The sequence below is a fragment of the Pleurodeles waltl genome, chromosome 5 (assembly GCF_031143425.1).
Source record: "Pleurodeles waltl isolate 20211129_DDA chromosome 5, aPleWal1.hap1.20221129, whole genome shotgun sequence".
Lineage (NCBI taxonomy): Eukaryota > Metazoa > Chordata > Amphibia > Caudata > Salamandridae > Pleurodeles > Pleurodeles waltl.
In genome coordinates this window covers 1,168,434,496-1,168,458,529 of record NC_090444.1, presented here as the reverse complement: position 1 = coordinate 1,168,458,529, position 24,034 = coordinate 1,168,434,496, and the positions used below count along the sequence as shown (strand labels likewise).

General features: G+C 43.8%; 1 protein-coding gene across 3 annotated transcripts in view; it reads left to right on the top strand.

Annotated features, from left to right (window-relative positions):
• TBC1D32 (TBC1 domain family member 32) overlaps nucleotides 1–24,034 on the top strand; it is an 804,546-nt gene that overhangs the window by 619,724 nt on the left and 160,788 nt on the right. For all 3 annotated transcript variants that reach the window (XM_069235394.1, XM_069235395.1, XM_069235396.1), the window contains one exon: nucleotides 7,168–7,308. In XM_069235394.1, the coding sequence (XP_069091495.1) occupies nucleotides 7,168–7,308 (141 nt within the window). The remainder of the gene's footprint in view (nucleotides 1–7,167; nucleotides 7,309–24,034) is intronic.

Sequence of the window (24,034 nt, the reverse complement as noted above, 5' to 3'; positions counted from 1 at the left end):
ACTAAAGAAGTTGTATGGGGCCATGCACCTCATATTTGGGTCGGCCGACCCCTCTGGAAGGTCTTTGGGCCCTTTGAGCTCAGCGGGGCGATCCCACTGGGTTCTCGCCAGGAGGTCGCCCTCAACGTCAGTTGGTCCCTTTAGATCCGGTTCTAGATCCAGATTGGCTCTGTTCGCGAGGCGGCTACATTCCCCTGGATCCTGTTTCAGTGACGTTGTTCCCTGCTCCGTCAATGGCCCGCGGTGGCACGTCCCTATCTTAATAGCGGGCTCCGATATGGAGCCGGAGCAGCATCACAGGCTCCAATTCCGGTTGAAACCTGACTTTCCGAGTTGGAGCTAGGGTCCACTTGCACATTCATTATACTAAGGAACACGGGTGGTTGATCAATGCTTCATTGGGTTCACCGGAGCAAAGAAAGGGATGGCTATGCAGGAAAGGACCATCTCCACATGGATGGTACTCTGCATTAAGATATGCTACGAACTGACCCAAAAGCAACCCCTTTAGTGTTTCCAGGCTCATTCCACCAGAGCAAAGGCTGTAACCATTTGGTTAACTCACGGAGTCCCTGTCCTAGAAATCTGTCAGGCTCTGACGCAAGTCTCACTGCACATGTTCACCAAACATTAACAGTCAGGTCTTACATGACCTGTATTTTGTTTGCTCAGTTCTCCAGGACTTCCTGATCTAAATTTGTTCACAGACCCACCTCTAGGGAGGTATTGTTTGGATATCCATTTTAAGGTAAGGAATCTGTGGCTAGAAGTCTCTATCTGAGGAAAAATATACTTATTTTTGGTCACGCTTTATCTGGTAGAAACTATAGTTAGCTGCAGATTCCTAATGGACACTCCCATCCTCCCTGATTCTGTGAATACGTGTTTCCAGCTAGGGAATGATATCTGCAGGTCCATAGTTTTTACATATGGTCCATCAGCATAATTTTGTGGCTCTGATTCTGACGTGGAAATGTCACAAAAAACTGATGTCAGGGTGCTGGGGTAGTGCCTATAAAGGAACTGTGCATGTCACTTCTGATGTGGATGATGTCCACGCAGAGCTGATCCACACCACCTACAGAGGTGCTATTTGAAAATTACCAGATCCAGGCCAACTCCTGCAGAATATTCAAAGGTAATGAATCTGCGGCTAGGTAGTCTCTACTAGATAAAATGTTAGCCAGTATAAGTAACTTGTTCTTCTTGTGGCTCAAGTTTAAGCATTTTCAAATTCCTTTCATCCATGTACTTTTATCTTGCCCATGAAAGGAGTGATTCTGCATGTAATTACAGGCTGGTAAACTTCAATGAGATGTGAATACCCACAAACGAGGTCAGGACGGAAAAACAATCAGCCCTGGCAAAAATGTTCAAACCCAGCATCACTTTTGTAGGATGCAACTAGAAAGGGAACAAACTGACTTTCATAGAGAAGATTTGGCCGCCCATCTAGCTATGAAAGAAACCACCTAGCCTGCAGTCTACCCTAAAAGTGATGGAATGGCCACTCAAATCGCCAACAAACCAGCGAACCTGTGGATATTTGCTGGCTTTTGAAGATTGACTCCCTTGGAATGACCATAAATCCACCTTTAATCATCACTTTCAAGTTGCAGAAATTCCATCATAGTGGCGGTTTTTCCACCTTCACCATGCAATTTGAGAGGGTAAAATTGAAAAAAAAAATATGATTCAGTGATTAAAGATTTGAAACTTACTCTGCTTAATTACTGTTTTATTCACCTAAGTTCAATTTAAATTCACAAAAACATTTGTGAATTTTACTCTGCATGAGGAGGAAAGAAGAGTGTTGGAAAATGCACCAATTTTTGCTAGGCTTGTGCAGTAAGTCTTTTACTATTTCTTACACTTTTGGCTGAAAGCAAAATAGTTTTCTCTTCAAAATGTTAACAAGCTTCTGATTGCCACAAGATAGTTCTTAACTCAGCTCCTCTGTTAAATCTAACAATGTCATCCATAATCCACTGTTTAACTCTATTACCTAAAACATTGTGAAGAACACAGTGCCTAATTTTGACTCATCAGATGGATTAAGTACTGTCACCTCTGCAAGCCAAATTTAGAGGTGTCTGCTGGAGCAGCCGACATATCTCATATTTACAGGAAACTCCATCACAGCTATTCCTGTAAATGCTTTGAAGTTTTGACAGACAACTCTGTCAACATGAGGAAGTCATACGCCAAACTTAAAACATGTTTTTTTATTTCCAAAAACAAAATCCTAAAGCAGGTTTTTTTATTTTTGGAAATAAAGAAAACAATGACCCTCTCGCCATGGAAGTTTTCTCCCAAGGCTTGGATGCTATTTTGCAGTTTTCTCTCCCCCTTACCACCATGTTTTACCTGGCAGTGAAGGACAATAAAAAGCTAGCCATGTGTTCAAACACTCAATAGGGCAGACACATAGCCAAACCTCTGCCGGTCCTTACTTTGTCGGGCCATTGGATTTATGTAGGCAGTGGAGACAGAGTAATCTTTGCTGTCTACATACTGATGTTCTACCTGACTGTAAATGAGGGGGACAGAACTTGGCTGTGGCGGAAAAGGGTACACGTACTCTCGCCTTCTAAGTCTAAATCAGGGCTAAAGTATGTGGATGAAGTCATGCATTTGGTAGATCACAGTGTTTCTAAACACCATGTTGGTCAGTTCATTCTTTTGCGATTCAGGCCCCTGAATACAGGCCCATTACCGTACCTGCCCAGATGAATGTTTGATGCATGGTGACTTGTGTGACGTCTTAATTGAAATCTGATGTTCAGCTGTTTGCGGTAGAGTTGGGATCAATTTGAAAGTAAACCGATGATGTTAATCAATCTGGTGTATGAGTTCACAGAACAAGTATGCGGTTGCACTTTTATTACCCTAGCTTCGTGCTGTCGAATGCTTTGGGTTGATTCTTTTAAATACATTTTACTATTTTTTTAAATTTTCCCTGATAAACTGATTTTTTCACAGAAAATATTGGCAGGCTGGACTAATGATAAAATTATGAAAAGTAAATTACACTGTTTTAATTAGCCATTTCACTTTAAATGTTTGTCACAGTTCTTTCATCATTTATCTTCCCTCATTTCCGAACCTCGAGCCAGATGTACAAAGCATTTTTCAAGTCACAAACGGCGAATCGGGCTGTTTGCGACTTGAAAAATGCCACTTGGGATGTACAGACCCATTTTTGTGATTCGGTAATCTATTTACCGAATCGCAAAAAGAGTTTGCGAGTCGCAATTAGGAAGGGGTGTTCCCTTCCTAATTGCGAGTGGCAGTCCCATGTATGATTGTTTTGTGACCTCAAATGTTATTGCAAAATAATAGCAGTTAGCACCAGTTTCAAACTGGTGTTAACCCATTCGCATACGGAAAGGGGTCCCCATGACAACTTTACATTTTTCATTTTGAAACGCATCTTGTTTTCCTTCAAGGAAAACGGGCTGCATTTCAAACAAAAAAAACTGCTTTATTTAAAAGCAGCCCACCATTCCAGTGAGGGCAGCCATTCCCAATGGGGTCGCAAATTGCAACCTCCCTCATGAATATTCATAAGGTAGGTAATTTGCAACCCTTTTGGGAATCGCAGTGTCATTGACACTGTTGTACATCAGGTTTTGCAACTCGCAAATTGTGAGTTGCTCTGACTCGCAATTTGCGAGTCGCAAAACCTGAGTTTTGTACATGTGGCCCCTGGTGCTGAATTTACACTTTGCACTCCAGGCAAATTGGGGCAAATACGAGTTCTAGCTTGGACTCACTGTTGCTCTCTGGCAGCACATACAAGAGCCTCACGAGAAAACACAGTAACTGGTACATCTCTCTCTCCTTGCACAGGATTACTCACGGTATCACTTGCAACATTGTAAATGGTATTGTGGATTTGCAAGTACACGCTTAGTAAGTGAGATTGAGGGAAAGTGCATCTTGAATTTCCCAACTAAAAGGCAGAGGGCTGCAGTGTCAATGGGCCAGATAACTAATGTGAACTTTAGGAGTTTGTTTTTGAAAGATAAAACACTTTTGAGTAGTTTGACAGCTGCCCAACATGTTTGACTGTGTTCCCTAAACTGACAGGAACCACTGTTATAGTCGTTCCTGCCAATGGGTAGAGATGTTGCGTGGCCGATGAACATTTCTAAATTTTGCAGGCAGAGTAAAAGCAGGGTGGCTGATGTAAAGTCCTCCGCCACCCTGCCTTTAGTCTGTTCACCAAACCCTAAACCAGGCCCTCTGTCTATACAGGGAGTGCAGAATTATTAGGCAAGTTGTATTTTTGAGGATTAATTTTATTATTGAACAACAACCATGTTCTCAATGAACCCAAAAAACTCATTAATATCAAAGCTGAATATTTTTGGAAGTAGTTTTTAGTTTGTTTTTAGTTTTAGCTATGTTAGGGGGATATCTGTGTGTGCAGGTGACTATTACTGTGCATAATTATTAGGCAACTTAACAAAAAAAAATATATACCCATTTCAATTATTTATTATTACCAGTGAAACCAATATAACATCTCAACATTCACAAATATACATTTCTGACATTCAAAAACAAAACAAAAACAAATCAGTGACCAATATAGCCACCTTTCTTTGCAAGGACACTCAAAAGCCTGCCATCCATGGATTCTGTCAGTGTTTTGATCTGTTCACCATCAACATTGCGTGCAGCAGCAAACACAGCCTCCCAGACACTGTTCAGAGAAGTGTACTGTTTTCCCTCCTTGTAAATCTCACATTTGATGATGGACCACAGGTTCTCAATGGGGTTCAGATCAGGTGAACAAGGAGGCCATGTCATTAGATTTCCTTCTTTTATACCCTTTCTTGCCAGCCACGCTGTGGAGTACTTGGACGCGTGTGATGGAGCATTGTCCTGCATGAAAATCATGTTTTTCTTGAAGGATGCAGACTTCTTCCTGTACCACTGCTTGAAGAAGGTGTCTTCCAGGAACTGGCAGTAGGACTGGGAGTTGAGCTTGACTCCATCCTCAACCCGAAAAGGCCCCACAAGCTCATCTTTGATGATACCAGCCCAAACCAGTACTCCACCTCCACCTTGCTGGCGTCTGAGTCGGACTGGAGCTCTCTGCCCTTTACCAATCCAGCCACGGGCCCATCCATCTGGCCCATCAAGACTCACTCTCATTTCATCAGTCCATAAAACCTTAGAAAAATCAGTCTTGAGATATTTCTTGGCCCAGTCTTGACGTTTCAGCTTGTGTGTCTTGTTCAGTGGTGGTCGTCTTTCAGCCTTTCTTACCTTGGCCATGTCTCTGAGTATTGCACACCTTGTGCTTTTGGGCACTCCAGTGATGTTGCAGCTCTGAAATATGGCCAAACTGGTGGCAAGTGGCATCGTGGCAGCTGCACGCTTGACTTTTCTCAGTTCATGGGCAGTTATTTTGCGCCTTGGTTTTTCCACACGCTTCTTGCGACCCTGTTGACTATTTTGAATGAAACGCTTGATTGTTCGATGATCACGCTTCAGAAGCTTTGCAATTTTAAGAGTGCTGCATCCCTCTGCAAGATATCTCACTATTTTTGACTTTTCTGAGCCTGTCAAGTCCTTCTTTTGACCCATTTTGCCAAAGGAAAGGAAGTTGCCTAATAATTATGCACACCTGATATAGGGTGTTGATGTCATTAGACCACACCCCTTCTCATCACAGAGATGCACATCACCTAATATGCTTAATTGGTAGTAGGCTTTCGAGCCTATACAGCTTGGAGTAAGACAACATGCATAAAGAGGATGATGTGGTCAAAATACTCATTTGCCTAATAATTCTGCACTCCCTGTAGTTGCAAAAAGAACAGATGATAGATGGAATGCTAAACAATGTCAAACATTCATCCCAATCACAGATCTGGGCCTAAAACTATCATTTTTTGCTTGCCATGTTGTTCCAGTTTGGACCCTGCCATATACAAATAAGTCTTGACCCTGCTCCCCATGGGAACAGTCCAGCCCAAACTGTCAGACCAGGTCCTCCCTGGACAGGAAGATAACCATCCTGGGACTGCTGTGCCACTGGATTCAAGCTAGCGTGGCTGATCAGGGGTGATACCCCGAAATCAGTCCCAGGATGCTTGTTTCTGGTCCACGGAGGACCAGGCCTGGCAGTTCCTGCTGGACTGTTCCCATGGGGAGCAGGGTGAAGACTAATTTGGACATGGTTGGGCCCAAACTGGGATGGCATGGTGGACAAAAAGAATGATGGATTGGAATGTGGGCCAAGTGAGTGCCAGTGGATGAGATTAATTCAAACATTACATCCATCACCTTGTTTTTGCATTTACTGCCCTAATTGCACCAGATATGCACAAACACAGGTCCTGGACTCACTGTGCCACTGGATTCAAGCATGCCTGATTCCCATGGGGAGCAGGGTCAAGACTGATTTGCATATGGCTGGGTCCAAATTGGGTGGCATGGTGGACAAAAAAAGCAGTGGATTGGGATGAGGCCCCATGCGATTGCCAGAGGCTGAGATTAATTCAAACATTTTATCCATCACCTTGTTTTTGCCTCTGTCTACAGTGGCACAGTAGGTGAAAAATTTAACTTTTAAATGCTATGCTGAGCGATTGCAAGTGGTTAGACTATTTGCAAGCATTTCTCTTCAGCTTTCGAGTGTTTGATAGCTAGTAGTCTGCCTGAAAACCTGGCACTGGTGCATCTTTCAAAGCCTGCTACTGCAAACGCTTGTGAATTCGAAAAAGTAGTACATTTACATCCATTCAAGGTATATTTCCATGGGTACAAATTTACTACTTTTTTGGTATCCCCTTATACTATACATAAGTTCATGATCTAAAAAAATGAACAAGTCAAAACCTCTTAGTGAAACCAGAAAAACCAACACTGGTACAGCAGACCCGATTTAGGGACCTCAGACCCAACTACCAAGCCAAGACTACATTTATTTGGAGGTGTCACACAAGGAACACCCTCCTTGAAGCTACGGGCTTGTGGATACCTAGTGCTATTCTTAAGTTAATATGTATTCACCGCATAACAGAAATGAACAATATCATTTGTCACTGAGTAATTAAAAAGCATCAAGGCACCTTAAGGAGTACATTTATATGATTACAAACTGCAAGTGAACATAATGGAATTCTGATTGTATTTTTTTTCCACCAGAGCCACCTGCCAAGTGACACTGCGGTTTCCGGCATCCATCCAGTCTATTTTTGCAGTGCTCACTACGTTGAGATGTTGCTGAAGGCAGAGGTGCCACTCGTGTTTTCAGCTTTCCGCATGTCTGGCTTCACTCCATCCCAGGTAATGTGTCAGACATTTTTCGTGTATTTCAATTATGTGTACAAATAGAATAAATAAAGGTGCAACAGCTTAGACAAATCCATGATATTGGGCACCGTCTTGCATCAGAGGCAAATTAAAGAAAAAAACGTGAAGTATGTCAGTCCAGTGATCGGTTTCATGTTATTTTTGATGTGATTGATCTCTGTCTCCATTTTCTTTCAAATCCATAGATTTTCCTTCACATTCCAAGAACAAGAAGCAAAAACTCTGCTTGCTCAGTTTAAAGACTCTGAGTTCCAGTGCTCCACATATGTGCGTAGCTCTCATTCAAACGTTGTTCCACCCTTGAGTTCATGCCCAGTACTCTTAAGGTGCTAGAATAATATTTTCATCATCAGGAATATTCTTTCATATAAAAAGTTGAGGGTCTCGCTCATTAGATTTGTCAATCTCATTCTAGGAGATGTTGTGAAGGTTGAGGGTCCTGTGTTTTTCATAGTTTTCTACCAATCGGATTTTTTTTCTGTGAATATGTTCCGGTGATTCCTACTTGTTGGGAGAAAGTTTAATGCCCAGTTGCATTTCAACAAAAAAAGCCTGACGGACAGTCGTAGTAATTCATTTCTTTTATCGGAATAATACTGGGCGGGCACACTTGAACTTTTTTCCTTCAATGACCTTCTCTACGTTTCCTTCCTCCATAAAAGTTTACGTTTCTCTTTTTATTATTCTTTTTTTTTTGTTCTTTCATATGCTGCTTCCTTTGTTTGTCCTTCATAACCTCAGAATGTTACTGGAAGAAAAATGTTGCCTGCATTCGCGTAGCTTGTAATCCCTGGACCTGGTCGTGTTCAGTTTGTATTTTTTCGATATTGTTTTATACATTTTTAAAAATATTTCTGTAAGGCTTCTTGTAGGAACTGTTACGTTCAGGCCTTTCTTTCACCTTCCTGTTTTAGGTTTCAGCTACAGACCACTTTAACTGTTTGCTGGCCACACCTGTTGTTTCCATTATCCATCATCGACGTTGGGTCATCTCCTCCTTCATTATTGGATGACTTTGTTTCCTCTGTCAGTTGTCTGCTTCGATGACTTTCCTTTCTGTTCTTCTGCTTGCTCCATCCAGGGGCATTTTGGTCTCACAGTGTTGTGATTGGATGAGTATTCCTTCCACAGCATCCTTGTGGTTTTTTTTTTTTTAATTTAGGTTCGGGCACTCTTTGGCAATGCGTATGTTTCCTTGTTCTCTCCCTATATCCTCTTTGTAATGTTACAACTGCCTCCAAGCATTTTTTAACACAACCTGCTGCTCCCCGATACTTCCCGACCTATTCTCCATTCCCACCGCTGCCCATGGTTTAGGCTTTTAAAATATTTTATTAATTATTTTTATATGAATTCGAGCTCGTGCCTTCTGCTGCTGGTCCACTTGCATAATTTTAACACTCCGAGTGCATTTTTAGTTCCTATATTTCATCATTTACATTTACTGTTTGAACATGACTGTCCATCATATTAGAATAGTAAGTTTAAAATGGCTGCAAGCATCATGCATTACAACATATGCATCAAGACATGCAGGCATGTGTTGTGACACCTCTGTACACATAAGGGATAATGACCATCTTAGAATGTGTTTACTTTATTAGGAAACCTGTTCCAAGTTTGGCAGTCACAAGTACCCGTTTTTCACCCATATGTTCACATGCCAATGCACATAAGCATTAGCAAAGTCAGTCTCTCGACTTTTTAAAGCCAAGATCTATTGGCTCTGCTAATGCTTGTTTAAAACTGCATGTTGTAAAGATTTTTGTTATTGGATACTTCTAACAACAGATTCCTCACATTTAGAATAGACCCAGACGCCATACTGGATCCAGAAGATTTAACAGCAGTGTTCCCACTAAAAGTCCTGCGAGATGTGTGCAGTTATGAATCCAAAAGCAGTTTGGGACCACACAACAAAGTTGTACATCGCACAGCACCAAAAGTACATTAACAATGTGACCAAATACAGCTTTTGTATGATGAGAATTCCAAGATGTGTCTTCTCTTTCCTATGCTTATCACATTGGAAACAGGCATCTTAAGCCCAAATTAAATCCAATAGGGCCTACAAGAATGGATCCAGGATGTGGTACATTAGAAAATTAACCAGCAAGCTCCAAAGAATGCAAAATGTAGCAGCTAGACAAGTTCTTAACTTAAACAGAATAGACCTCGTGTCAGAAAAACAAATGAGAAACCTCAGATCAAGCATGGAACCAAACCTACTAGACAGACCCCTACCACACGCATCAAAACTTAATTGATGAAGTAGGTCCTTCTCTGTTAATGTACGATTCACGTGTGAACTTTCAGTCCATGGGCACACCAAGGTTTTTTTACTTCATTTGAGGTTGTAGGGTGTTTTTCACATTATTGGAGGTCTGCATGATATGGTCATGATTTTGCCAGATACCACACCTGAGTATTTACATTTTTGAGCAGTTATATTTGAGGGGATTCTCTAGCATCCATTGCTAAGTGGAGAGTAGACATTCACTGAGTCTAGATTTCACGACTTCTGAAGATTTTTTTTTTTTTTAAATGATCTGGTTATCATCAGCATATTTGCATCAAGTGAAATTGAATGATTATGTGAGATCTGGAAGAGTGGCTAGATTCATATTAGATCTAGAGGTGTGATTGTTGATTCCTATTGCACAGCTAGTTGCACCTGCTTCATAAATTATTTTGGCTAGTATTTGCGGGCTAACCATATCACACCGACCACAGATCATGTAGAAGTGAATCAGCCATGCGTCTTCCATGTCTACAACCACTTTCATCCATCTTCTGGGAGAAACATACCTGTTATAAATTGGGCCTTTAGTTGGCTGAGGTATGCCCCCTGTCCAAGTATGGACCACAATCCTAGTCAGGGTGAGTCAGATACACACCTCAAATTAACTTACTCATCCTCTGGCGGCTTGGCACAGAGCACTGAGTCTTAACGTAAGAGGCAACATGTAAAGTATTTGTGCAACACAAACACATGGTAACACAATGAAAACACCACAAAAATACTCCACACAGGTTTAGAAAGATAGAGAATATTTAGCTGAGTAAATCAAAAAGGCAAAAACCAATCGTAGAAGAGGGGCTATGAATTTTTGAAGATTAAGGGTAAAATGGGTTTAGATGTCACAAGCAGTCAAAAGGTGACTTGAGGTCGCGAAGGTTACTTGGGGTTGTGAGGTGCAAATCCAAAGTTCAGGCTGACGGTGATGGAAGGTAGGCTGTCTACAAGACCCAGAGAAGTCTCGCTAACGAAGTACCTTGGATGAAGCTTTTGGTCGACATTGAGATTCCACTGTGTTACCATTGAGCTGCACAAAGTGGGTACTGTGTCCTTGTGGAGCTCTGTTGAAGTCAATGCAATGCATGGCCGTTGAACTGCACAAATTGTCATTGTCGAACTGCACAGGCTGTAGATCCGATATTGTCGAGCAGCCTCTGCGTCTGAGTTAAAGGGCGATTCGGTGACCGAGGTAATGCTTCAGTTTTTCCTGGATTCTGCTGCAGAACCCACTTCTGAGACCTAGGACCGGAGAGGGGCACATCAGACTAGGGTAGAACTCACAGGTGGCAGAGTCCAGCAGCTCCAGAAGACTTGAAAGCAGTCTTTAATGTTCCGGAGACTGCAGGAGAACAGGGGGCAAGCCCTTGGAGCTTGGAGTCACTCTGGGTCAGCATGATAGGTCTATTCCTTGTCCTTAGCAGGACAGAGAGAAGCAGTTTCTTGGAACAGGCAATCCAGACAGAGTGACAATCCTTACAGCACAGCAGTCTTTACTTCAGCAGAGTTTGTCCCAGGTCCAGTAGTGATCTGATTTCAGGGAGCCAGAGACCCAGTACTTATACCAAAAGTGCCTTTGAAGTGGGGGTGACTTAAAAGCAACTCATTGAAGTGCACAGGTAGTCTGGAGCCAACGCTGGGATGAAAGGACAATCAATGAGAGGTAATCAGCCCAATGTGTGGGGCTCAGGCCACTACCCTTTGAAGTGTAAGTGTGAGCCCTTCCCTTCCTCCATGCCCAGGAAGCCCCATCAGTATGCAGAAGAAAGTACATGCAGTAGTGTCCTCTTTTGTGGCTGTCTGAAGGGAATGCACAGATGTAGCTGTCACTTAGCTCAGTCCAGACATGTATTTGGAGACAGGATGTCAGGCACACAGAGCAGTGAGAGCATAGAAATGCCCACTTTCTAAAAGTGGCATTTCTAAAATAGTAATAATAATAAATCAAACTTCACCAGTAAAGAGGATTTATCATTACCATTCTAGTGATATGAAACATGATGTAGCTACTCCTTTCTGATCAGGAATTGCAGCTTAAAAGTATATTAAGGAATTCCTAATGCTGGCCTATGAGAGGAGTAGGCCACACATTAATGAAAAATGACTTTGGGATTTTTTCATTAGCAGGACATGTAAAACATAACCGTATATTCCCCTTTTACCTACATAGCACCCTGCCATATGGACTATCCAGGGCCTACCGTAGGAGTGACATATGTAATAAAAAGGGAGCTTAAGGCTTGGCAGAAGGTTTTAAATGCCAACTCGGAGTGGCAGTGAAACTGCACACACAGGCTCTGCAATTGCACGCCAGAGAGAGGTTTGAAAGGCTTCTTATGTGGGTGGCACAGACCCACTTGTAGCACTTAATTTACAGGCCCTGGGTATTTGGTGAGTAAATTTAATATGCCAGTTGTGGATACACCAATGTTACCATGTTTAGGGGAGAGAAGCACATGCACTGGTCAGCAGTGGTAAAGTGCTGAGAGTCCTATGGCCAACCAAAAAGGTACAGCAAAAAACAGGAGGTCAAAGGCAAAAAGTCTGAAGTAAGACCTCCCTAAGGATGCCAGGTCTATCACTACCTTTTCTGTAAGTTTACATAAGACACCTAAGATGGATATTTGATAGTGGGTTTGCTGGGTGGCCTGGTTAAGTTCCTACTTCTTAAGTATAAATTTAAAATGTGCCTGGCAATTCCCAGATTGATAGAGGGAGTTGACGATCACTCCCACTGGAATGGTGCCAGCAAATTCCAGGCAAATGTTTTCTAGGATGTTTAAAGGGCAGAAATCCTATTAGGAGTCTGCATTGTTTATGACTTTGTATAGGCGGATAGAGTCCTTTCTGTCAGGTTAGTTGAAAAAGCAAAGTTTAAGTTGTGTTGGTTGGTAGGGTGTTTATCTTAGATGTGTTTGTGATTGGTGCAGGTGTGTAGGAAGGCCTCGATTCTCTGAGTGGGAGGCTTTGAGCAGTGGACAGTTAGATGGGTGCAGAGTAGTGGTCTATTTTTTCGTGTAAGCTATAGGAACTACGCATTAGAGCTGCAAGCCCCTAACCTTAACTCCAAATAAAAAACAAGAGGACCCCATGAATCTAAAGTTTAGACTGTCAGGAAAAGAAGCAGTGTTAAAAGAGTGTATTTTCCTCATCTCATCTTGGCATCAATGATTTTATCATTGTTGGGCATATCAGGGAAGGCTGTCCACGGTGGGCCAGTTGTGGTAAATGTAATAAATCAAAGCGGGTTAATTTCATGCAAGTAGCCTGCAAATCAATTGTGTACATAATCACAACTTTATATATAAAATAGTTGCCTGAGTGCATATTTTTACAAATGTAACTAATTTGCATGTTGGTAAACGCAAGACTAGATGTGCGCTACTGCAGAAACATTTCACAGTTGGTTTCCAAGCAAACCCTAATAGCTTCTTGGAAATCGGCAGAAGCGTTTGCTCAAACTAAAGATACAACATACACTAACTACATAAAAACGAAAGCTAAAATAATTACTTGTGCTTCCCGTGTTTTGGTCCTTTCAAGATTTAGTCGCTGTTGATGTGTCTTGTGTATTTTTGGACTGAACAAGTTTTCCAAATTGCTTTTCGTCTACGAAGATTACTTTTTTGCTGCAAAATGTGTCATCTGTGGTTCAGGGATGACATTTTACGCACAGCTGATTGAAGTCCAAGGAACTGTGTTTTGAACGTTTGGTAATGGTATGTGATATTGTCAGACTGCCGAATTACCTTTTGCAAGAACGGGTTGGGACTCGTATGTCATCCGTTGTAGTTGTTTTCATTTGAGATAATTGCTTGATGTTTTACCGGATGATCTGAGAATGGTAAGAATTAGAAATATATTTCCAAGACTACAAGAAAAGGTGTAGGCAGACCGGAATTAAGCAAACATTTATCATGCCCCGCTGCCACATTGCAAACGAGTAAAAACAAGTTTAGAAACCCATCCATAACAGTAGTATTTAATAACAACTTGCTTGTACAACGCTATGTACAGCCTTTGTTCTGTCCTCTAGCACTGGACATACTGCATCAGCCAATTTAGTGTCTGTTTTAAAGTTTGGTAGAGGAAGTTACCCTATCTCAAACGCGACGGATATCCCATTCGCTTTATTGCGATCCCAATATAGCCTATAGAGATCGTAATAGCGGAGGGGATATCCGTCACATTTATGATGGAGTAAGCCCCGTGCCACCCTCCCAGTCCCACCCTGCGGAACTCTAAATCAGTCCTTTAGTCAATGTCAGTCAAATAAGTTCAGGTTTTCCCCAGCATCTTAGACTCACGTGCTTGAATCATTCTCCTATTTTGGAGGGGCGGGCGATCTTTTGGTACTGTAAGTTAGCAGTACACAGAAAATAACATGTTCATAGGCAAAACAATAGTGGTTTTTCAGAAGCACATTTGCTTTACTGAAAAGTACCTAATCTCCAGTCAAAGAGGCAAATGTGCTGTGTTCCCAACTTAGAGTCTGTAATAGTTCCGATTGCTACTGCACGTGGGGCCATATGTACAAAAGCTTTTTCCCATAGACACAGAATGGGTAAAATCCTTTGGTACATCTGGCCCCTAGAGTATGAGGGATTCTTCAAGTTCATTTATGCCAAAAATGTATTTTTCCTTCCTGTGAAGCTTGGAATTATGTACTTTTTACTTTAGGCTTTTGAAAAGAATATTCCCTCACCAGGACCGATACTCATCTCAAAAGCAAAAATCCTTGTTCAAGTTCTGCTCTACTGAAGCTAAAAGAATATTTTCAATGGTGATCCTCAGCTATGTTATATTTACTGTGGGTAGCCTTAGCGTAAATCAATGAAATGTGACATTTGTAAAGCCTTTATATCAAGGAAAGTTGCCTCCTCTCCGGGGATGTCTCTTCTGCAGGGTATGATTCTGTGTGAACTGCTTCCTCTTGTAGTTCATAACAAAAAGTGAAGAGTTGCCATATTTGATTTTTCTACAGAGGTGCCAACCAACTTCGTACTTGTATAGTGCACTACTCACCCATTAGGGTCTCAAGGCACTGTACGCATACCACTGTGGAACCCCTCCTGGCTTTTCCCTGTGAGGGGCCCACTCCTGGGCAACCTCCAGGGTGAAGCCAGGCATCCAAGCACTGTCAGGGCCGTTGTGGAGATTAAGCAAGCTATTGCCCAGAGTTATAGAGTGGGACCCATTAATTAGATTAGGCACCAAGGCGAGAATTATCTGGTCCAAGGGATTTGAGCCCAAGACCCACTGAGGCGGGAATTGAACCCTGCCCTCCAAACCCTCAGTTTGCCAACCCCTCATTTAGAAACAGCCAGGCCTTAAGTTCTATGTTGGTTGGGCCCTTTTAGGTTTTTTACACGGAATAAGGGCTCACAGGAGGAGGAAGCACAATTCACCCTATGCCATATTTAGGGTGGATGGTGTAATGTATTTTTTTCTGTCCATCATCTCCACAGAAACCCTAGCAGTGAGGGACAAGAATAATACTATAATGACCCCCACACTCATTGAGAAAGGTCCCAGAGTGTGTGGGTCATTTGTTTTTTGTTTTTCCTCTTTGGGAGTATGTTTTTGAAAAAACTTTTTTTTGGTTTAAAGTTAGAGGTTTGGTGAACTGCCCTCAAAACTAACAGTGGACATCCACCAAACCTTTAGTATTTTGAAAGGAACCACTGTGTCAGCAGTAAACTTCACTCTACAGAGATGGCCGCTGAGTTGGCAGGCAAAGGATCATCGAGATGCCAGAGTTAATGTCCTTCGCCATCCCAATGTACGCTACTTCTGCGAAAAAACAAATCAGACCCTAAATTGAAAAAACAAATATTTGCAACACTGTGGCTGAAATAGCACAGAACTCCAGCTCCTCTGGGTCTATGGTCTCTTCCTCACCTAAATACTTGTCAACAATAGAGGCACCATCAACCACTAACAAACTAGTTTCAACTAAAAGCTAATCAACAGCTCCATTATCCCGTTATCTTAATTGGCACTTAGTTAATCATTACCATCGTCATCATTGGCACCGGCAGCTACAGGCCTCTTGACGACATCTGATAACATTGAAAGAAATGCGGACAGCCTCCTTGTTAGTGGGGCCCTCATGATTGATGACACTGACAATTGCCCAACTGATGTTTTCAGTGGATCCCTCCTTGACAGAACTGTCAGCAGAATCTTAACCTTTGCTCCTTTTGACTGTATCCTCAGCGATGGCATAAACATCTTATCCTGTTGGTTACCAGTAACAACATTGCAATACCAATTTCACTGAAGTCCAATCCATTACCCTCACTCTCTAGTGAAGGTCATGTGCATCTGGGGGTGCTTACAACAGACAATTGGAAAGAGGCAGACAACAGCATTTAGAGACAGCACATAGCCCATTGGAACTGAATATGGAGTATCACCCTGCTAGAATACGAACCAGGTCTCAATGAAAAAAAGCTAGAGCCTCACCCTTCTGAGGTGCCAACAAACCACTTTTCTAGAGGAAAATAATCACCATTTGAGTCAGCGTCTGTCATTGAGCCTGATTTAGAGTTTGGCAGACAGGGTACTCTGTCGCAAACATGAAGGAGTATCCTGCCCTCCAAACCCTCAGTTTTCTCCCCTCATCTAGAAACGGCCAGGCCTTAAGTACTATATTGACTGGGTCTTGTTGGCTCTGTCCACGGAATATGGAGTAAGGGCTGACAGGGGAAGGACAGTACATGTCTGCCATATTTAGGGTGGATGGTTTAATGTGTTTTGTTTCTGCCCATCACCTCCAGAAAATCCTGGTGGTGAGGGACATCAAAAAATACTATAATGATCCCCACTCATGGAGGAAACTCCCAGAGTGCGTGGGTTATTTGTTTTTTGTTTTTCCTCTTTGGGAGTTTTCTTTTTGAATTTTTTTTACAAAGTTAGAAGTTTGGTGAATGGCCATCAAAACTGACAGTGAACGTCCACCAGACGTTTAGTATTTTTAAAGGAACTGTTGTGTCAGTGGTGCACTTCACTGTATAGAGTTGACTGCTGAGATGGCAGGCAAAGTACCATCGAGATGGCAGAGTTCATGTCCTTTGCCATCCCAGCGTAAACTACTTCATCTGCCAAAAAACAAATCAGACTCTGAATTAAAGTAAATATATTACAACACTCTGTGGATGAAATAGCATAGCAATCTAGTTCTTCTGGGTCTGTGGCCTATTCCTCACCTAAATACTTGTTGACAGCAGAGGCACCATCACCCACTAACAAACTAGTTTCAACTAAAAGCTCATCAACAGCTCCCTTGTCCTATCATCTTCACTGGCACCTAGCTAGTTCTCACCATTGTCATTGGCACTGGAAGCTACAGGCCTCTTATCGACATCTAATAATATTGAAAGAAATGCGACAACGTCCTTGTTAGTGGGTCCCCCATCATTTATGACTCTGACAATTGCCCAGCTGATCTTTTCAGTGGACCCTACATTGGCAGAACTGTCATCAGTATCTTAACCTTTGCTCCTGTTGATGGAATCCTCAACAATGGCATACACATATTATCCTGTTATCTACCAGTTACAACATTGCTATACCAATTTCACTGGAGTCCAAGCCATCTCCCTCACTCTCTAGTGAAGGTCATGTGGCAGCTGAGGGTGATAACAGACAATAGGAAAGAAGCAGACAACAGTGATCATGATCAACATTCGAAAGACAGCATATAGCCCATCCAAACTAAACATAGAATATCTCCGTACCAGAATACAAACTAGGTCACAATGCAGAAAAGCATGAGCCTCACCCTTGTGAGGCTATGCGCAAGGAAACCCTCAGCATCATTACCCAAAAGACTATCAGTTGTCCAGCTCAGCACCCCTGAAAGATGTGGCAAACACATTTACACACTGGATAGTAGGGTGAGATCCATGGCGGCCATATCTTAAAGGCAGCAAACACATGCCATCTCACCCTTAATTGTCCTAATCTCTGAGCACTGGATGCTGGAGGCGAAAGCCATCAGACAAAAAGGTGCCCAGACCTGTCTGAATCCTAGATGCAGCAAAGGGTGTATTGAATGGTGGCGTCCATTGACTGGCAGGGTCAACTTACGAGTAGAGGGAGGTCTGACGAGTACCGCATTCTGGTTAGATTTGGAAATCATGCATGTGAAACCCTTCAAGGGCTAAGAAGTGCATTGTCTGTTACAGTGCTGTCTGTGGGTGTGCAGCCTCATAAATCTACCTTGCTGCGATCTTAAAGAAACGGCCCATGTTCACCAGAAAAATCTGCCTGCACCTCAGTTCAATGACCGATTCTTCAGTGGGCCAAGCAGTTCTGTCCAATTATTTTTAATAAAGCTGAGCCTACTTGCCACTTTCATTGTGATCGTGTAATTACTTCTTGTTCCTCTGATTCTGCATGTAAATCTATGAAATGTGCTGAACGTACCATAACTGGTGAAATTCGGGTGCTTTTCGCTTTTAATTTGTAACCATGACTGTTTTTCACTGTTTTTTAATGAATTTCAATTTGTTTTTTCTGTAACCAATCCTGGCCAAAATTTCGTTTTTACTGTAGCTTTTGCTGCGAACATCTGTATTTTTTCACATTATACTGCACCTAACTTCTATGACATGGTTACCTACATACTATAAACACCTTTTGCAGATCTTGGCCCTGTGCACAATCTGCCACAGGCGGCTAGTCCCCACTATACACAACCTCAGGCCCATTTTATTTTTTCATTTATTTTTATTATCATTGTTATTTTTTATTTAATTTTTACTTATCTATGTTTGAGTGGGTACTCAAACTGTAATGTGGATTCATGAACATCAACATCGTGGGTCCTTTTTGGGCCTCCTGCATGGTTTGTGAACCTGGGACTGGTCCATGAACCTGGGAGTGAAACCAACAGAGGTCCATTAGCCCTGGCCAAGAGGTTCGCATAGCCTGAGGTAGACTTCACAGACCTAAGGGACTTGCACTAAGTCTCAAAAAAACATGGTACAGATTTTTTTCCTTCGATCTAAGCCCCACATGGAGTTCGTGGTTAGTGTGCACTAACTCTGCCCCCCTACATTTGTAGTTTTTCAGGATGCTGGAGCTGAGCCCAGTGTCCTCTAATGGTGACTGCAACAGAAAGAAAATCTGTTTTGTCCAGCCAGTCGAGGCTTTTAACGGATGTCAAAGGACCCCAAATAAACAGCAGAAACCAAAAAGTTCCTCGTCTGATAAAGAAGCTTAATTTTTTTAAATGTGCTTCAATAGATAGCCAACAGCCCAGGTTTGTAGACTGTCTGCTGGCTATGGATCAGATATCTCTAACCTTTAACCCTTTCACGACCAATTGGCATATTTCATAATAATAATATTGTGAAAACTAAAGAATGGGTGTATAGAACCACACAAAGGAAGTTCCCCGAGTAAAGTTCTAGTTTGATACCAAAAAAGATGTAACCATTTTTGTACCCAAAGGTAATTTTGCTCAGCAATACAGCAAAGACCTCTTGACTGATTTACACGAAACCTGGCATGACTGGAGTACTTCGCTTTAAAAACATGCTTTTTGTGCATTGGTTTATATATGTTCAACAGTTTGTGAGATATTAGTTATTAATAAGGCTCTGAGAGGGGTTCAGAATGTGCCTATTTTCATACCTAGGCTGTTTCAAATTGTGATTTCCAAAATTGCAATTTTAGTCACTCACATGAACTTTTTAAGGTTGTTGAGAGAATCAATATTTCTGATGAATAAAAACTACCTGTGGATTCCTCACCTTATGAATTCACGCTTGTGCCAGCATCCGAAGGAAAATCTTCTTCCCAGCGATCCACGTCGACGAGGATGTCACAATTGCACGGCTCCACGCAACTCCGTCTGACGTCACTGCCAATAAGAGGTCCTCGCTGGCATGCTGACGTCAGTTCCCTTTTTTCCGTGCATTCGACGCTAACGGTTTTCTCCTAGCTCTCGCTTCTGTTGGAGGTGTTCCATCTTGTTGCTATCTGACTTTTTAGTTACAATGTCTCCTCCTAGGAAGTCTGGTTTCAAGCCATGCCGAGAGTGCGGGGTCGCATATCGGTCACTGACCCTCATGACATTTGTCTTTGGTGTCTTAGCTCTGAGCATGACGTCGAGGAGTGTGTGTCTTGCTAGAGCATGAATCCAAAGGCTTTGAAAGAAAGGGAGGCCAAACTCTTTTTGGCCAAGCCGAAGAAGGGTCATAAGAGCCATCGTAGATCCTCTTCCCATGCTTCTTCAAAGAAGCATAAGAAACGGTGTCGTCATGACTCTCGGCGTCGTTGTCTCGGAGTCGATCAAGATCAAGGTCTCCATCTCGTCGGCGACGTGGGAGGTGAGTCCGACAGTGACTCCTCAACCCCAGAGCCCTGAGGCTTCTCCGGCGCTATCAGTCTTCAAGGTAGTGGCACCTCTGGACAGTCCTCGATTTTCACCTGCTGCTTATGAGTCTGGTGTTCAGCAAGCACAGGTGGAACAGGGAGGCCAGCGGTATCCTGCCTTCCCGGCTCTGGGAGCGGATCCGGTGGCATTTTTGAATGGCATGTTCTCAATGTTCAGTGCGATGGCCCCTGCTGGTGCACCGGTTGGTCCCACGGGTCCGTAGGCATTTTCGTTGGGCTCCCCTGCTCCATACAAGGCGGCGCCATTTATGCCATTCTATCCGGCTGAGGGTGCCGGACCGGCGCCGATGACATCGCCTCGAAGCCCTGTGGTTCCCATGACATCGCCTTCCAGGTCTATGACGCCTATTTCATCACCCTATCAGCCGGTGCCGATGGTGGAGCTACAAGCATCCTCAGCACCATTAGAATCCGTGCCTCTTGCCAGATCCGAGTGATGGTTTCGACCAAAGTCAACCTTCCTTTCCTGTTCCACGTCAGGTATTGAAGCCGGTGTCTTCGACGTCGGACAATTCTATGTCGCCGCCGAGGTTGGAGGCTAGACTGAGGTCACGCAGAAAGGCAGTGCGACTCTTAGAGGAGGAAGAGTATTGTGGAGCCCTTGGGAGAATATCAAGCGCTGGATTTGGCCAGTGGGCTTGACACTTCCCCGGATTGGGACTTGTCTTCACCGGGGGAGTTCACAGAGTAGGCGGCTTCTTTTCACACAGTGATTAGGAAGGCAGTGGACTTTTTAGATCTTCCATTGCCTGCTGCTGAAGTTAAGATGAACATTTTAACGGAGGTTCTGCATCCTTCTTTGACTTCTGCGGATCCTTTGCTTCCATTCAATGATGCTCTTTGGGAGCCCATATTAGAGCTTTGGAGGAAGCTTGTGTTGTCGCCTGCTGTGAATAGATCTGTAGCACGGAGATACAGAGTGGTGCCTGGTGATCTGCTGTTTTTATCGAGTCATCCTAACCCGGAGAGTCTGGTGGTTCAGGCCTCTTGCTCTACACAGTCTGCTCCAGGCTCCTTCCCTGTGATTCCATCACACAGGGAATCCAAACAGATGGAGCAATCCGCAAAGAAGACTTTCTCATCTTGCAGCATGGCTCTCAAGGCGGCAAACGCTACCTGTGTGCTGGGTAGATATATCCACACCCTCATGGACTCCGCGAAGGCCATGGTGCCTGACCTGCAGGATGTACAGAGACCATTCAGTGAACTCCTATCTGATGCGCATGCTGCGGCAAAACAAATAATCCAGTCTGGTCTGGACTCTACGGACTCGGTGGCCAGGGCAATGGGTACATCTATTGCTACCAGGAGGCATGCTTGGTTGAGGTCTTCTGGGTTTTCTTCAGATGTACAGACCACTTTATTGGATTTGCCCCTTGATGGGGAAAAGCTGTTTGGAGATAAAGCGGACTCTGGCCTAGAGCGCTTTAAAGATAGTCGGGCCACAGCAAAGTCCTTGGGTCTGCAAGCCTCCTCTGCTACCCCTTTCAGGTCCTTTTGGAGGTTCAGGGGGTTTGGGCATGGAGCCGTTTATCGAGGGAGATCCCATTCCTCGGTCCAGCAGCCTACCAGCCTCCCATATTGGTCCTTTAGAGGGCGGGGGAGGGTTAGGACAAGAGGGGCCACCCAGCAGCACCCTGCATCATCCTCTTCCTCTGGGGGACAACAGCAAGAGAAGCAGCCCTAGTTTTCTCCCCTTTATCGACCATACTTCTCCTGTAGGGGGAAGATTACGTCTTTTTCTCCACAAGTGGGAGTTAATTACATCAGACTCATGGGTTCTAAACATTGTGAGAAAAGGATATGCTCTCCCTTTTCAGGAGTTTCCTCCTCCCATCCCTCCCTGTCCCTCGTTTTGTTCAGAAGACCATCTCCTGTTGTTACAGTTGTTACTATTGTCAAAAGGTGCAGTGGAGTTGGTTCCAGAGCAGGAAAGGGGTCAGGGTTGTTATTCAAGATACTTCCTGATCCCCAAGAAGGACGGTCATTTGAGACCAATCCTAGACCTGAGGATTTTGAATTGGTTCCTCAAACAGGAAAAATTCAAGATGCTGACTCTGGCACAGGTACTTCTGGCGTTGAACAAAGAGGATTGGATGGTGTCTGTCGACTTACAGGATGTTTACTTTCATATCCTCATACTCAAGTCACACAGAAAGTATCTCCGGTTTGTGGTGGGGTTGCAACACTACCAGTTTGTGGTCCTTCCGTTTGGCCTTACTTCAGCACCTCGAGTCTTCACAAAGGTGATGGCAGTGGTGGCAGCAAGTCTCAGAAGGAAGGGGATATCAGTATTCCCTTACCTGGACGATTGATTGATCAAAGCCAAGTCTCCAGAGCTTGTGTTGCGTCACTGGCAGATGACAACTCAGTTGTTGTTCAGGCTGGGTTTTTCGATAAATGTACCCAAATCTCACCTGGAGCCCTCTCAACGCCTCCTGTTCATAGGGGCTGTACTGGATACAACATTGAATCAGGCCTATCCTCAGCGGATTCAGGACATTCAGGCGTTGATTCCAATGTTTTTCAAAATGGAGCGGTTATTCCAGCAACAAGGTCCTATGCCTGCTTGGTCTGTTCGCTTCTTGCATTCTGTTCGTCACTCATGCACATTGGCACATGAGGGCTCTCCAGTGGTGCCTCCGCAATCAGTGGTTTCAACACAAAAGAGATCTCGAAGAGTCGATAACAATCTCCAGAGACGCTGCAGCGGATCTACGATGGTGGGCTGTGGGCGGCAACTTTTCTCAAGGAAGGCTGTTTTCACTGCCGCCTCCGGTGGTCATGGTCATGACGGATGCTTCCACTCTAGGGTGGGGAGCTCATCTGGGGGACCTGGGGCTCAAGGGTCGTTGGTCTCCAGTGGAACCGACTTTTCATATAAATCTGTTAGAATTGCGGGGGATACGTTTGGCTCTCAAGGCCTTCCTCCCGTCCCTTTGTGGTCAGTCAGTTCAGGTCCTGACGGACAACACTACCGCAATGTGGTATATAAACAAGCAGGCAGGGGTATGGTCGTATCTTGTCTGCAGAGAAGCTCTGCATCTCTGGTCCTGGCTTCAGGACCATCGGATTTGCTTGATAGCTAATCATCTGACCGGAGTGCTCAACGTACATGCGGACACTCTCAGTCGACATTTTCGGCCGATCACATGTGGCGTCTCGATCCAGATCAGGTTCTGCACATCTTTCAGATGTGAGGTTCTCCAGTGATAGATCTGTTTGCCACTCGGGAGAATACGCACTGCCCGCCATTCTGCAGCCTCCAGTATCCGGCGGAAGGAGCTTTGGGGGATGCGTTTCAGATCTCTCGGTGCAACCAGTTGCTTTACCCGTTTCCCCCCATACCCTTGATTCTTCAGGTTCTGAGGAAGTTTCGACAAGATCGGGCTCAGGTCATTTTAATAGCCCCCAGATTGGCCAAGACGGGTGTGGTACACAGACCTTCTCCAACTCTGGCTGTGCCCTCTGCTCCGTCTCCCTCTCAGGGCAGACCTCCTCTCGCAGTCGTAGGGGCAGGTCCTACACCCCCACCTCCAGAGCCTGCACCTTCATGCCTGGAGATTGAACGGGGCCACCTGAGTTCCTTTCCTCTCCCACCAGATGTAGGGGATGTTATTTTATCGGCCAGGCGACACTCCACTAAGACCATTTATGCCGGTAGGTGGGCAAAATTTGTGGATTGGTGTGGAGAAAGACAAATTGACCCTTTGAAGGCCCACCTTTCTGATATTTTATTATTTGTTTTACATTTAGCAAAGAAGGGTTGTGCAGTGGCTACGGTTAAGGGGTATTTAGCTGCCTTGTCAGCCTTTCTTTGCCTCCCGGATCAGCCCTCATTGTTTAAATCACCTATTGTGGTTAGGTTTCTTAAGGGTTTACTTAATGAATTTCCTCCCACTCCTTTTCATGTGCCTCAGTGGGACCTAAATCTTGTTTTAACCTTTTTAATGGGGTCACCTTTTGAGCCCATGCACTCTTGCCCGTTAAGGT